At 38.1% G+C, this 15,367-nt stretch overlaps 1 protein-coding gene across 8 annotated transcripts in view; it reads right to left on the minus strand.

The window, feature by feature from the left end:
- The window catches only part of LOC124607049 (histone deacetylase 6), a 325,114-nt gene that overhangs the window by 277,992 nt on the left and 31,755 nt on the right, over nt 1–15,367 (minus strand). For 4 of the 8 annotated variants that reach the window (XM_047139236.1, XM_047139228.1, XM_047139252.1 and 1 more), the window contains exon 2: nt 5,012–5,113. The exons of the other annotated variants lie outside the window; for them this stretch is intronic. In XM_047139236.1, coding sequence (XP_046995192.1) covers nt 5,012–5,113 — 102 coding nt within the window. The remainder of the gene's footprint in view (nt 1–5,011; nt 5,114–15,367) is intronic. 8 annotated transcript variants of the gene reach the window in all.

Below are 15,367 nucleotides of genomic sequence, written 5' to 3' on the forward strand. Positions count from 1 at the left end.
TCAGCTACTCCAAATATAAATAATAACTTCGCAGAATGTGCAGGAGATTCTTTGTTCTTCTTGTTTCATTGTTATTATTATTATTATTATTACAACTTCTTTTGAAGGACCAATTTACGGAAATGTCAGCCTTGTTGGCCATCAATATTTTCACAACACACGCTCTTTCTGTCACTGCTTAGAAATCACAACGAGGTCAGAGCTTTCACAGCAACTTGCTCCTGGGCTTGATGGTGAAGCAAACCAGCATCTAGATAACAGTTTTTGTTGGTATGTTTCCTATAAACTCTGTGTCCTGGAGTATAGTCAGGTCTTCTATAGATCAATACATGAAAGTACGAGAGGCCAACCTCACTCTCCATCCTCATGACTAAGGAGATTTTTGGATGGAAGTCACTCAGACAACTGTGGAATTTATGTATCTCTTTCCTATTATGTAGCAATACAATACAACGAATGTATTATCCTATGACAATGGCCCTGAAGGCTTGCAGTTTTATAAGACATTTTATTGACCATTAAAGCAACAAATTTTATTTAAATAAGCATACTGATACACTTACTTGACTGGCTGTTAACAAATGGAAAGCTAAATAATTTTTATATACGTGGTGTGTCTAAAAAGTCCGGTGAATGCTATCAGACAACAAACAGAACGAAAGATACAAACAAATATTTGTTATTGCCCTTCAAAATAGTCGCCACCCGCAACAACACACTTTGGACGTTTGTACAGCTGGAAACTATCAACAAAGGCCTCCACTGGAATCGATCGCAGAATGTCTGTCACACGATCTTTGAGGGCATTCACAACTGCACAATGTTCACCTTTCATGGTCGCCATCCGGTGGATGCGGGAAGAAGTCCGTAGGGGCCACATCAGAGGAGTACGGAGGGTGTTCAAAAAATTTACCATCTTCTGCGCTAGGAATTGGCGCACACGTATTGCACATTGTGCAGGGGCATTGTCATGGAGCAGCATCCATTTTCCAGTCCTGTGCAACTCTGGCCGAACCAGCCAGATACACTGTAGCAATCGGTTCAAAACGGACTGGTAAAATGCAACATTAATGGTTTGACCTGCAGGAACAAATTCCTTGTGGATAATAATGTTCTTGTTGAAGAAGGCAAACAGTGTCTTCACCTTGGATCTTTGCAAACGGCTTTTTCTTGGACATGGGGAAGATGGTGAACACCAAGACATCGAGTGCCGTTTTGGATTCCAGATCAAACTGGTAGCACTAGGTCTCATCTCCCATGACGATGGTGTTCAGAAGCAATGGATCCTGGTCACACATGCAAATGAAATCACCAGAAGTTTCCATCCATTTTGCTTTCTGCTCATCTGTGAGCTTGTGCTGCCCAAATCGGAAGCAGATGTTCCTCTTACCCAAATCATTTCAGACGATGGTGTGCACCGTGTACTTCCTAATGCCCAATTCCTCCGCAATCAATCTGAGAGTCCATCGCCGATCTTGTGCCAGCATTTGTCACACTGTCTTGATCTTTTCTGGGGTTCTGCTTGTCAATGGCTGATCTAAATGTGGTCAGTTGTTTCCTTCCTTTTACGGAGTCGTTTAAACCATTCACAAACTCATTTTCTGCTCACAGCTTCCCTCCCATACATCTGCACCAACATTCTGTGTGTCTCCGTTGCAGTCTTCCCCTATTTGTAGCAGAACTTGATGTTTACACATTGCTCCACTGTGCTGTGGCACTTCCTCTCACACTGACTATGTTCAACTCGTTGCAGTCTGTTTACGTAGCCAGTCACATGCTGTGTATCGAATCTCCTGAAGTCTCTGAAGCATGCACAAACGTGCTACGTTGACATTTAGATATGACGCCATTCACTGAACTTTTTAGACACACCACGTGCAATCTTTGCTTACATGCTGACATTAATTTTTCACAAAGTCACCATTGAAAATGAAACATCTTTTGTATTGCAACATGAGCTTTTTTACACCTTCGCCAAAGTGGTTGCTGGCTGGTGCTTCACCATTTCTTGACAGAATCGATGAGTTCATCTTCATTTGTGAAGTGCTGAGTAGCCAGTCAGGCCTTCATTGTGCAGAAGAGATGAAAGTTGCTTGATGCCAACTCTGGACAATAGGGAAGATATTGATTATCTCCCATCCAAAAAGCTTGAGTTTTTCCTTTGTTCAACATGCAGTGCAGGGTTGCACATTGACGAGAAGGAGAATGGTCCAATAGGTAGTCACCCGGTAATATTTATTTCTGACTGTCCTCCAGAGACACTCACAGCAAATCTCTGATGTCACAGTGTTCTCACACATTAGTCTCATGACATCTGTTGTCAAAATTTATTTGATATACCAAAAAAACTGTAACTATCTTCCTGACAACATTATGAAAAGGAACGATTGCTACTCACCATATAATGGAGATGATGAGTCGCAGATAGTCACAACAGAAAGACGTTAACTAGTTAAAGATAGTCGTGTGTGTGTGTGTGTGTGTGTGTGTGTGTGTGTGTGTTATCTAATTCTGAAGGAAGGCCTTTTGACCGAAAGCTTACTTGTTAATAGTTCTTTTGTTGTACTTATCTGTGACTCAATATCTCCACTACATGGTAAGTAGCAATCTACCCTTGGCATAATATTGTTATTATTCCATCCTGGATTTGCCATAGTTTAGCTATTGTTTTGCGCTTCACACATGCTTCCTTGAATTTTTGGGCTTATTGGGAGAATGAGTGTCTATCCACTGTTTGGACCTTTCCTTAATTTCAGAGCTGTCTTATCCTCAATAATTATTCTGTTCAGACAATACCCCCTCTTCATGGTAGGGCTGAAGAAATGTCAAGAAAGTTTGGCACCAACCATACCCAAAATTTATGGAATCCTAACCTCTCCATCACAATGTTGAAGCAGATTCTTCTTGAAATCTCAAACACATCATCTTAAAATTCAGAAGTGATGCCTCACACAATTTCGTCCACATGCAGCACAAATTCATCAGTCACATCTGAATGTCTTCCTGGACCATTGTCATTGTGCACATCCGTGGGACCAGGTTCAAATTTTCTGCGCCACTCCCACTTTACACACCATCACACATAACAATACTCCATATACATCACACACTCGAGAATGAATCTCACAACTGTCTTGAGGTGCATTAACACTGTACATTTCAATTGCTTACTTCTCACACACTGATGAACCAAATACCCATGTGACTGGTGCAAAGTTACCTACAAAGTCTCCTTTTCCAACCACACAAGCACCATGAAGTTAGAAGCATTTGTTTATTTTTAATAGTCAATGCGAAGTTAACATATGAATAGCCCTCATACAATGAAAAATCATAAATTTGAGACAATTTTTCATCTTTGCTGAAATGACATAAAAATGAAAATAAGCCTTTCAAATAGACTTACGTGTGCTTTTTCCAATGGTGTAAATGATTATAAAATAAGAGGAGCCAATTTTACGGTACACAGTGTTCAAAATAGGCAAAATTTAGTACATTTAATATTTCTGGTAACTTTAGAGGCTGATAACTTAGTGATAAATTTGTAGGACACTTTATAATTCTGTAATTTTCAGACAGGCAGGCAGACAATGCACTGACAAATGTTTCAATTTCCGGTGCCTTTTATTCATCACCTATTTCTTGCTAAAATATGGGGAAAATTCCTCACAATAATTTTTTTCTGCTAATTTGAAGAGAGACTTTGCCATGAGCGTTGCTCATCTTCGTTTATGCTATTTCTTACTTACACGCAAAAGTTTGCCAGGATGGCAAGTTACTGAATCCCAACTCTTTCAGCTCAGGAGCAATGGCTTGCCAAAGCTGAGGTTTTTTGAGTATTTTCAGTTCTGAAAATTCATCTCTTGTGAAAGTGGCTCTAATAGATACTCCAAATACTGGTGGAGCCACAACTTGGCAAAAGTTCTAGTTGGACTCTTGAGCATTGCATAAAAATTGTAGATGAGAACAGCTGGGACCTAGGCTACTTGTCAATTAATGACTTGCACCAGATATACATGTAGGAGTCCAGAGGAAAATATAATTACTGTATAAAAGTAGATTACTACTCAGTGATCAGAGGTGATGCTGAAAATCAGAGAGACACACAAAAAATGTCATGACAGAATTCCTCGTAAGACAGCTATAAGTCACCCTTCCACCCCACCCCCCCCCCCCCCACCCCCCCAACCCTCCTCACAAAACACACTCACACTCTCTCTCTCTCTCTCCAAATATTCCAAAACTGAGCCTCCATTTTCTGTATATGTCTGTGTGATACTCAACGTATCTGTAAGGTGAGTAGTAATCTATCCCCAATCTCATAAATATTTATAGATATTTGATTTCCATCACTATGTGATGACATAAGAACATTAAAATCTTTTAATGCTCAATTATTTCTTTAAGTATATCAATATGTCATTACTCATTATAGTAATTTGCACGAATATCAACTTTCCTAAACAGTAATAAGTAGGCCTCCTACTTTCCTAAGAATGTAGAAAGGAATCAAAAAGGAAGGCGGAAAAATGGAACACCTTTCTTTCTACTTTTAGGAATCAAGCATCATAATATCAAAAATGAAGAGCACTGCTACGTAACAGCAGCATCAGTAATTGAAGGGTAAAAAGAAATTTCATTCTGCATCAGTAACGAGTCCACTGTCATCCAACCACCAAAGCTACGTGTAATAGCATAATCTGAATTTTAAATGTCAGTCTTCTGGAAGGGCAAAATAGAAATAGGCTTCAATTCTGCTGACAAGAGGACAAATAGCAATCTGTGAACCATAAACAAAATGGTTTATACACAAATAAGAGTGAGGCATAACCCTTGCTGCTGGAATATGAGTAAAAACAATGAATCAATTATAAACAAACAAGTTCTATTACATGGGACATCAAAGGATCCAGGAACACATGCCTTATGAACTGTTTCTAAAGTGCAAGTGCAATGAGGCATACAAAAAGATGACAAACTCCATGTTAACTTTCTTCCATGGAATACTTACACTCTCATAAATATCCTTTATAATGATTTCTGCTTGTTTTTTAGATGTCTGCTTCAACTTAGCATTCCTTTTGGCTGCCACTATAGCCTGTGAAGGTTTCACCTTTAAAAAAATTGAATAAATGACTAATTACTGTTTGTAATGGGATGTCAACATTGTACTCACTAGAGATGGAGCATTTCTGCACACATCTGACAAATATTTGGGGTGGAAATGAGCAATACATCATCAAAATAATCTTGGTAAGTGCACGAATCAAGAATGGAAAACGTAATCTCATGTAAGGCATGAAGTACTGTCATTACCGTTCATGTATTAAATATTAGAAGTATGCCTGTCCAGTATATAGTTGCTTTAATTATTACAAGTTTTGTAAACAAGAACCTAGTTTCTACAAGGAAGAGAGGATTTGTATACATAATCACAACATACTCATTCTAATTATGCAAGGCAAAGACTACTTGTCACACAAATTTAAACACAAAAATAGCCTTCCTACCCTTCTCTACTGTTTCCTATAGTGTCCTGTCGTGATTTCTTTTTTTGTAACAAGAGGCAAAGTTCACTTTCAAAATGCCATATGGGCTCAATGAATACTTGATGGGAACTGGGTTCTGGTCCATGTTTACATTTCCAATGATGAAGCAATTCCAAGATTTTTTTTTATTTTAAATTCCATTCAATTAAAATCGGTTTACCACATTTGCTTTCACTTACAAGTTTCTTTTTTTCTCCCATCCACAGTCTTCCTGTACATTAAAAAACCTCAAAAAAATATGTTCATCTGATGAACAAAGTCTGGCCAGTTTGAGAAAATGAATGTGTCCAGTAAACAATTGAAAATAACAATCATTGCATCTACAAACACATTCAGCTCTTCTTTGGAATTGTATCAGCAGCCGACTAAGACTCCACCCAAGTATTTTAATATTGTAGTTTATAGTCAGCAGACACACTACTAACACACAAACAAGATCCTGGTTTGGATGTCTGTCAATAAAAGCCTAACGACTAATTCCAGGAGTTCTAAAACAATATTCAACATTATAATTCATAAGGGAACACGGTTGCCACATTACTGACAAGACAAACTAGCAGCCACACATAGTGGCTTTTGCTCAATAATAATAATACAATGAAAAAGAAATGAATAAGAGTTCAAGTATCTGAGCAGCACATATTTGTTTTGCTGCAAGTGGAACCGTTGCCACATCATTCATGAAAAACAAAACTGCAGGAAGAACAGTAATTAGAGATTGTTATGCTAAAAACAGTTTCCTAATCTCTTCACAGAAAAACAGAAAAAACAACCAAATGAGGACTTTCATGGAACAATGTCCGATCACATCCAGGACTGTTCACACATTGGCTGTAGCACAGATATCACTGAAGACATCTGAAACAATAAACTTTCATATCTATGTCATTGCCCAAATATTATTCAAAGTAATTTCTCTCCCATCCCAAAAAGTAGCCATTTCTGCCCACAAGATGATCTTACAAGGGAAATCTAGCATCCAATCTTGCATAAGTGGTCTGAGAGAGTGCGCTGGTGCAACAACTTCAGGAGGAGTACTTTGAAAATCTATGAACGTAAGTTGCCAAAAAAGCTTAACTTTGGATTAGTTGCTCAAAACTTTCAGAGTGACAACTGTATGACCCCAACTTCAAATAAATCAATTTAACATAATTATCATTTGCATTGTTAACTGGTTTTCTTAGCACTGGTCATGAGAAGGTCACTAAGACAAAGCAAACATCAGAGCTAAGGAGTAAACAGATTAGACAATATAGTGGACAGCAGTTTCTCAATCCAATTCCGATACAGCAAGTTTGGAAAACTCAGAATTCTTTTTAAATAGTTCCACACTTGGGGGGGGGGGGGGGGGGGGGGGGGAGATTAAAATCATTTCCATTTAGGGCCCGTTGACAGAACCACTGTACACATCAAGATTGTGCACAAGATAATCATATTCCAAACTGGAATTCCGTATGCCAGGGCTTCCCAACCTGTGGTCCGCGGACCGCTTAGGGGTGCGCCGGCTCTTTCTAGGGGGTCCGCGGCCACCTTTCACCAAATCATGTAAAATAATGAGTAAAATTATTGAATAAAAATGTGAAAATCAAATTCATAACAATTTTTTTTTTTTTTTTTTTTTTTTTTTTTTTCGTGTGAAAAACATGTGTACTTTTACTTCAGGTCGTATTCCCAAGCAGCCTTTGTGGTTCCTAAGTGAGAACGCATACACAGTTTAGTGCCGGAGAATGAGGCTTCTCTGATGGACTGTTTCGCAACAATACAAGGGTCATTTGCGCCCCGGCTCACGGCACTAGATGAGCTGAAACCTTTTACGCATGCGCGGAGCGAGCTTTGTCGACCAATCACAGTGCTTGCTGGCACGTATGCGGCCCCAGGCATCATTAAATGTTAAACTTGCTTTGTCAGTGAACTACCTATTTCATAAGTCGATTTTTGACCAGTTTATTACTTCTAACATGGATCAGTGGCTGAAGTCAGGATCATTGAAGAACGGTGCAGTTTCTCCATCGCCTTCACAACAAGGGAAGTTTCCAGTTGAAATGAATGAGGAGGGAGGACGACCAAAGGAAGACTTTACATACATTTGAACATTTTTCTTCGAATTTCGCGAAAAACGACACACACACACACACACACACACGCACGCACGCACGCACGCACGCACGCACGCACGCACGCACGCACGCACGCGCGTGCGCGCTACGAAATATGCATGCTCCTTACACAACAGTACCCAAATAGTGGAAGTGAAGCGGCAGCTCGTCAACAGCGAACAGTTTGGACGTGACGTTGATTGCTCTTGGAGGAAGACAGCTCCATCGTGTGAAATTTCAATTACCAAGTAATTTTAATAAGGCTATAGTGTGTTGAACAAAGGGAGTAAATCCACTAGCAAGTGTCTGAATAAAGTGGGGATTCAAATTGGACCGTTAATTTCAAGTTGTTTTCATTCATCTTTAAACCAAAGATTATTGATACTTCGGTGGGAAGGGGAGGGGGGGGGGAGGTTCATTGGGAACATGGCACTTGCATTAAGAAGGTTTCAGTTCCCATAGGTTTTGCTCTGAAATTTAAAGTTACTGTGCTCTTGACTGGCTAGGGGTCCGCCATTGATATTTGACTGAAGAAGGGGTCCGCCAGCTGAAAAGGTTGGGAAGCCCTGCCTTATGCTATACAAAATGGATGAACACCTGTACAACACGCTTAAAGCATGTCACAAGTCATCTCATACATTAACTCTATAGAATTATGTTTTCATCTTTTACTAATACATTGTCACATTTTTTACACTTTGGGTATGTTCCAACATTTTCAAGGAAAACATTTTTGAGCTGATGATACTTTTGTGATTTTCCCCCTTGATTATGGAAATCAGAGCACAACTGCACAACAGGAAAAACATTCTGATCATTCTTTTCTTTTACATTTTGTGGTGGAGTTGTTTACACTGCCATGTAGCAATACTAAGAAATAAGGTAAATTTTATGCTTAATAATAGACATTCTTTGTCAATGCTATAGCTTCCATTACCCTTCAGGGTGACAAATTCAGAACTGAAAGTGGTGCTAGGCAAGGAGATTTCATATCATTTAAATTATTCATAGCAGCCACTGACAGGGTTTTCAGATGCTTAAACTGAGAAAATTAAGAAGGAAAACAGTTAATCCAACATATCTAAATCACGTTCATTTTGTAAAGGACACCGTAAAGCTTGCATCCAGTGCGGATAAACTAATCAAAGAAGTTAACAGACTAAATGTAATATAAACAGCTCAAAAACAGTGCTTTTCCTTTATGGGAATCCTCTTTCTCAATAATCTTTTGAGCACATGAAACAGCTATGCCCAACCACCTGTGTAATAAAGGAAAAGGAAATGAGCTTTCTCAGTGCAGTTTAGCTAAGCATACTGTGTCTCCAATCGTGAATGAACAATCTAGCTTGTGTGCACTACACAGTATGCCAACCTGCCTCAACAGGTCGTTTCAAGCTAAGCTTAGAACATGCAGGTATTGTCGTTTTATGGCATACAATTCAGTGGCTTCACTCAAATGAATCCACTATTGCGCAACACAGAACATGAGGATCTGCCTTTTAGTGGTAGGCCAACAATACCAGCTGATGAACACTACCTACAATTTACGACTTGTAGGTACCCTCAGGGAAAAGCAAAAGAACTTCTCATTGTAATTTTTATTAACAGTAATTTTACAGCTAAGCAAAGTCCTTCAAACTATTCCAACTGCACAGTCAACATTTTGGTGATGGGTTCCTCTTTTAAGTCCATAATGCATGAGCACACTCTACTCATATTGTGAAAACCCTCCTCCAAAATACAGGAAGCAAACAAGAAATGACTGCAGTATCTGTTGATAAGGAATTGATTGTGAATGTTTGGCACCAGTTAATACTTGCAGTGTGTCATCACCTCTCCACACACCAGATCATCTCAAGAGGACCAACACCAAGAAGTGGGATGGCTACAGCAATGATGTCTTGAGGACCATATAAACAAGCTGCCAAAAGGGGGAGGGGGGTGGCTATAGGGACGGGTTCAAGTATATTGCAACGTATAGGATGGAAATGTTAACTGATGGGCTGGACAACAGGTTGGAAGAGCCAAACGGATATTGCACAGGCCTTAAATTACCCTTGAAAGCGGTGAAACATGCCCAACATCCACTTATGCCAGACCAAAAGATGACTAACTCACCTCCCCAAGGAATGTGTGGGGTGCATGCCTGAGATGTGCATTGGTGCCTGGCTCCCTCTAAACTCTTCTATGACAGTTACACATCAGGCATCTGAAAAATATTGCACCAATTGCTGACAAGAATCTGGTGCTAATGACTGCAGTTCTATTTCAGATTTTCTCTTGCTCACTTTCCTTGTGCATCATTGTGTTGGAAAGGAGGTGGGTGGATTGTAGCACTTTTTATAGTAGTTGCCTTGATACCAAACAAATCACACATAGAGGGAGGAGTGCTACCTGAATTGACAGTCATCCCAACTGCATTCAAAAAGGCAGGAATCAGCTCTTTTGTATTCTCCTTGTGGTAATGAAGAGCCATAATTTGTAAGTAGTTGTCAGCTACTGTTGGCCACAGGTGACCACTACACGACAGATCCTCAACATCTTCTGTCACATGATAGCAGGTTCATTTAAATGAAGTCACAGTGGTGTATGCCAGTTCGGTGAGCAGTTTCCTGTGCTGACAACTCCTTTTGCCATGAAGTGATAAAACCTGCACGGTCTAAGCTGTCCTGTGGTCAAAACAGTACTAAAATATGTTTCCAATGAAAAAGTCTTTGTTTAGCAATTTACATATAACCATTATTTTAGTCTTTGTTGTTGTTGTGGTCTTCAGTCCGAAGACTGGTCTGATGCAGCTCATAACTTTAGTCTACCCTGTGAAAGCCTCTTTATCTCTGAGTAACTACTGCAGCCAACATCCATTTGAACAGGCTTATTCTATCCATTTCTTGGTCTCCTACAAATTTTACCCCCTCGCCCTACATATACTTTCCTCCAATATTAAACTGACAATTCCTTCATGTCTCAGAATGTGTCGTACCAACCAATTCATTCTTTTAGTCAAGTTATGTCATAAAGTCCTCCTTTCCAATCCTATTCAGTAACACTTCATTAGTTGCGTGGTCTACCCATCTAATCTTCAGTATTCTTCTGTAACACCACATTTCAAAAAACTTCTACAGTAAAATTTGGAGTAGGAATTAAAGTCCAGGGAAAAGAAATAAAAACTTTGAAGTTTGCCGGTGACAATGTAATACTGTCAGAGACAGTAAAGGACTTGGAACAGTAGTTGAACGGAAATGTACAGTGACTTGAAAGGAGGATCTAAGATGAACATCAACAAAAGCAAAATGAGGATAATGGAATGTAGTCAAATTAAATCGACTGATGCTGAGGGAATTAGATTACGAAATGAGACACTTAAAGTAGTAGATGAGTTTTGCTATTTGGGAAGCAAAATATCTGATGATGGTCAAAGTAGGGCAGATATAAAATTTAGACTGGAAATGGCAAGAAAAGTGTTTCTAAAGAAGTGAAATTTGTTAACATCGAGTATAGATTTAAGTGTTAGGAAGTGCTTTCTGATAGTATTTGTATGGAGTGTAGCCACGTATGGAAGTGAAACATGACGATAAACAGTTTAGACAAGAAGAGAGCAGAAGCATTTGAAATGTGGTGCTACAGAAGAATGCTGGAGATTAGATGGGTAGATCACATAACTAATGAGGATGCACTGAATAGAACTGGGTAGAAGAGAAATTAGTGGTACAACCTGACTAGAAGACACATTTCGAGGCATCAAGGGATTGAGGCATCAAGGAATCACCAATTTAGTACTAGAAGGAAGTTTGGGGAGTAAAAGTAAAGAGAGAGAGACCAAGAGATGAATACAGTAACCAGATTCAAAAGGACATAGATTGCATTAGTTACTCAGCGATGAAGAGGCTTGCTCAGTATAGAGTAGTATGGAGAGCTGCATCAAACCAGTCTTTGGAGTGAAGACCACAACTATTCTCTTCTAGTCTGAACTTATCATCATCCATGTTTCACTTCCATATGATGCTACACTCTAGACAAATACCTTCAGAAAAGACTTCCTAACACTTAAATTAATATTAGATGTTAATAAATGTCTGTTTTTCATAAATACTTTTCTTACTAATGCCAATCTACATTTTACATTATCCCTATTTCGTGCATCATCAATTATATTTCTCAAACAGCAAACCTTTTAGTGTCCCACTTCATGTAATTCCCTCAGCATCATCTGACTTAATTGAACTGAATTTCAATACCCTTGTTTTGCCTTTGATGATGTTCATCTTATATCTTCATATCCTCCTTTCAAGACACTGTCCATAAACAACTATTCATCCAAGTTCTTTACTGTATCTGCAGAATTACAATGCCAGCAACATGCATCAAAGTTTTTGTTTCTTCTCCCTGAACTTTGATTCCTTCTCCAAACTGTTCAAGTGGTTTTCATAACTGCTTGCTTGATGTACAGATTTAACAATGTTGGGGATAAACTACCTCCTTGTCTCAGTTTCTTCACAACTACTGTTTCCCTTTCATGCCCGTCAACTATTGTAGCTAGTGTCTGGTTTCTGCAAAGTTGTAAATAGCCTTTCATTCCCCATACTTTATCCCTGCTATTTTCAAGTATTTTAAGGAGTTTATTACTCCAGTCAACATTGTCAAAAACTCTCTCAAAGTTCACAAATGCTATCAACCCAAGTTCAGCTTTCTTTAAACCAATCTTCTAGGATAAGTCATAAGATCAGTATTGCATCGCACATTCCTACATTTCTCTAAAATCCAAACTGATCCTTCCCAAAGCTGGCTTGTTCTGTAAATAATTTGTGCAAGCACTTTGCAACCATGCCTCAGTAAGCTTATGTTTGAGTAATATTCACACCTGTTAACATTTGCTTTCTTTGGAATTGGAATTATTATATTATTCTTGAATTCTTAGATTATTTCACCTGTCTCAAACATCTTGCACACCAAAGGAATAATTCTGTAATGGTTGGCTCTCCTAACCATATCAATAAGTCTGAGGGAGTGTCATCTATTACAGAGGCTTTGTTTTGCTTCCGATCTTTCAGTGCTCTATCAAATTATTACTGTAATAGCAATATCTCCCATCTCATCGACTTCTTCTCTCCTACCGATATCCAGGTCTCTTTTATTGTCCCTGTAGATATTCCTTCCATATTTCTGTTCTTTGCTTAGTTCTGGTCCTTGATTTGAGTGCTTATAGTCATAGAGCTACATCTCTTACCTCCAAAGGTCTCTCTAATTTTCCTATGGGCAATATCTTAATTTCCCATAGTTATACGTGCTCTTGTGACCTTGCATTTGCCCTCTACCCATTCATGTTCAGCCATTTTGCACTTTCTATCATGCTCATTTTTTACACGTCTGTATTCTATTTCCCTGCTTTATATTCTGCATTTTTATATTCTTTCCTTTCATCGGATGAATTCAATATCTCCTCTTATGTGCAAGGATTTATACCAGGGCTTGTGTTTTTACCTATTTGATCCACTGTTGCCTTCACAATTTCATGTCTCAAAGTTACTCACTCTTCTTCTACTGTATTCCTTTTCCCTGCTGCAGTCAATCGTTGTCTAATATTTCCTTTAAAATACATAGCCTCTAGTTCTTACAACTTACCCAGGCCCAATTTCCATAACTTCCTAGCTTTCTGCAGTATCTTCAGTTCATTACCAAATAAATTATGGTAAGAGTACACATGTACCCCCACACATCTCTTAGTTTAAAATTCGTTGTTGTTGTTGTTGTTGTTGTTGCTGCTGCTGCTGTATTTATTGGTCCTGTTGTCTACAAAGCAGCTTATGCGTAAGACATTGGACAAGTCAAGTTATAAGCATACAGCTGAAAGTCATTTCTAGCCATACGTATTTAAGGTTTCAATAATACACTTTATACAGAAGTATTTATATAACACACACTTCATAAATTTAAATATTCTTCAATGGAGTAACGGCAGTAATTCCGTAAATATGACTTCAGAGATTTTCCAAAGGTATTGACCTCAGTAATAGCTTTTACGCTCTCAGGAGGTTTGTTATAAAGCTTAACTCCCATGAGAAAAGTACCTTTTGGCACAGAGCTGTGCTGATTTGTGTTATATGTAAGTTTCTGTTTTGTCTGGTAGAGTGATCATGTAAATCACAGGTTTTTTTTTAATTCAGTCTGCAGTCTTTACCTGTTACATTTATTTTAAAGAATAAAAGGGTTTCCATAAAGTATACACATGATAATGGAGGAATACCAGATTTCTTAAACAGAGGTTTACAAGAGTCTCTAGGCTTTCACTCAAACAAGATTCTAATGGCCCTTTTTTATAGTTTAAAAGTGCTAATAGTTGCTCTAGAGTTTCCCCAGAAGGTGACCCCATATCTAAGACAAGAATAAAAGTAGGCATGGTATGCATTTGTTACTGTTTTCTCACTACAGCATGATTTTAGTGAGCAAAAAAGGTAATATGTTTTGCTCAGTTCTGCATTGATATATTCAATACACTTATTCCATTTGACATTGCTCTGCAGCCTAAGTCGAACTAGTTCAAAATTGATAAGAGACTGAAGGGATAAACATGTTCTTGTTAGAAGCATTGTGGAATTTTAGTGCAATGGTTTTTTTACTGTTTATTACAAGCTGATTATTCTGTGCCCATCTGCAAGTTGTTTCGTAACTACGTTTATGACTGATGTTAACTGTTCACTGATGTCCCCTTTTAGTAGAAATGTGGTGTCAATTGCAAATATGATTGTTTTATGTGCATCACCATTTAAGTTTAGATCATTTATGTACAGAAGGAGTCCCACTACTGATCCTTGGAGTACACCACAATTAATCTGCTTATTGTCAGATAAGTGTTTGGATACAGTTTTTAGTTCAATATTTGTGCACTTGATGCACACTGTCTGCATACAATTAGTCAGGAAGGAACTGATTTGTTGGACAGACCTCGAATACCATATGTTTCAAGCTCTGGGCGGGTTCCTCTATTTCTTTTCCCAGTTCATATTCTCTTACTATTTTTCGTTTCCTTTCTTTTTCTACTATCGAATTCTAGTTCTCGATCACAATCACATTTTCCTCTCCCATAAGTATCTCAGTAATTTCTTTTATCTCTTCATATATTCTTTCAATCTCTTCATCACCTGCAGAGCTAGCAGGCATATAAACTTATACTACTGTGGTCGCTGTTAGTGTGCTTACAGGATTTGAAGCTCAGTGCTCACCTATCAAGTTCCTAAGGTAGTAAGGTGCAATTCTAAAAAATCAGTTTTGATGGTTAGATGATTTCTGAGTGCTGTATTAAACATTTGCAACTCACTGACATTTCTCGGCATCTGAGTACTTAGTGCAACACCTCTATTGAAATTACACAAGAAACAACACTTTTTTACTTTCACTTATTTTCTGTCTTTATTAACAAATACTGACTCAATTTTATTTTAATGAGAAACCTCTTTTTATTTTAAATATGAAATACAAGAAATGTCAGATTTCACAGTAAATTTAAAATTTGGTGGAAAAATGCCAAACAAAACATTATTTAAATTTTTATTTCTAAATACTGAACTGTATTATTGACATACAGTATATTGTTTTCTCATTTAACATCACAGCATTTCTCATGTCTGTAACAATCTTCTTATAAGAGCAGTAATTAAAATTAAATGTATTACTGAAAAATTATTATTCAATATTTGCTTAAATTATTTTTATTGATAAAGACAGATG

The sequence above is a fragment of the Schistocerca americana genome, chromosome 1 (genome assembly GCF_021461395.2).
Source record: "Schistocerca americana isolate TAMUIC-IGC-003095 chromosome 1, iqSchAmer2.1, whole genome shotgun sequence".
In the NCBI taxonomy this organism is placed as follows: Eukaryota; Metazoa; Arthropoda; class Insecta; order Orthoptera; family Acrididae; genus Schistocerca; species Schistocerca americana.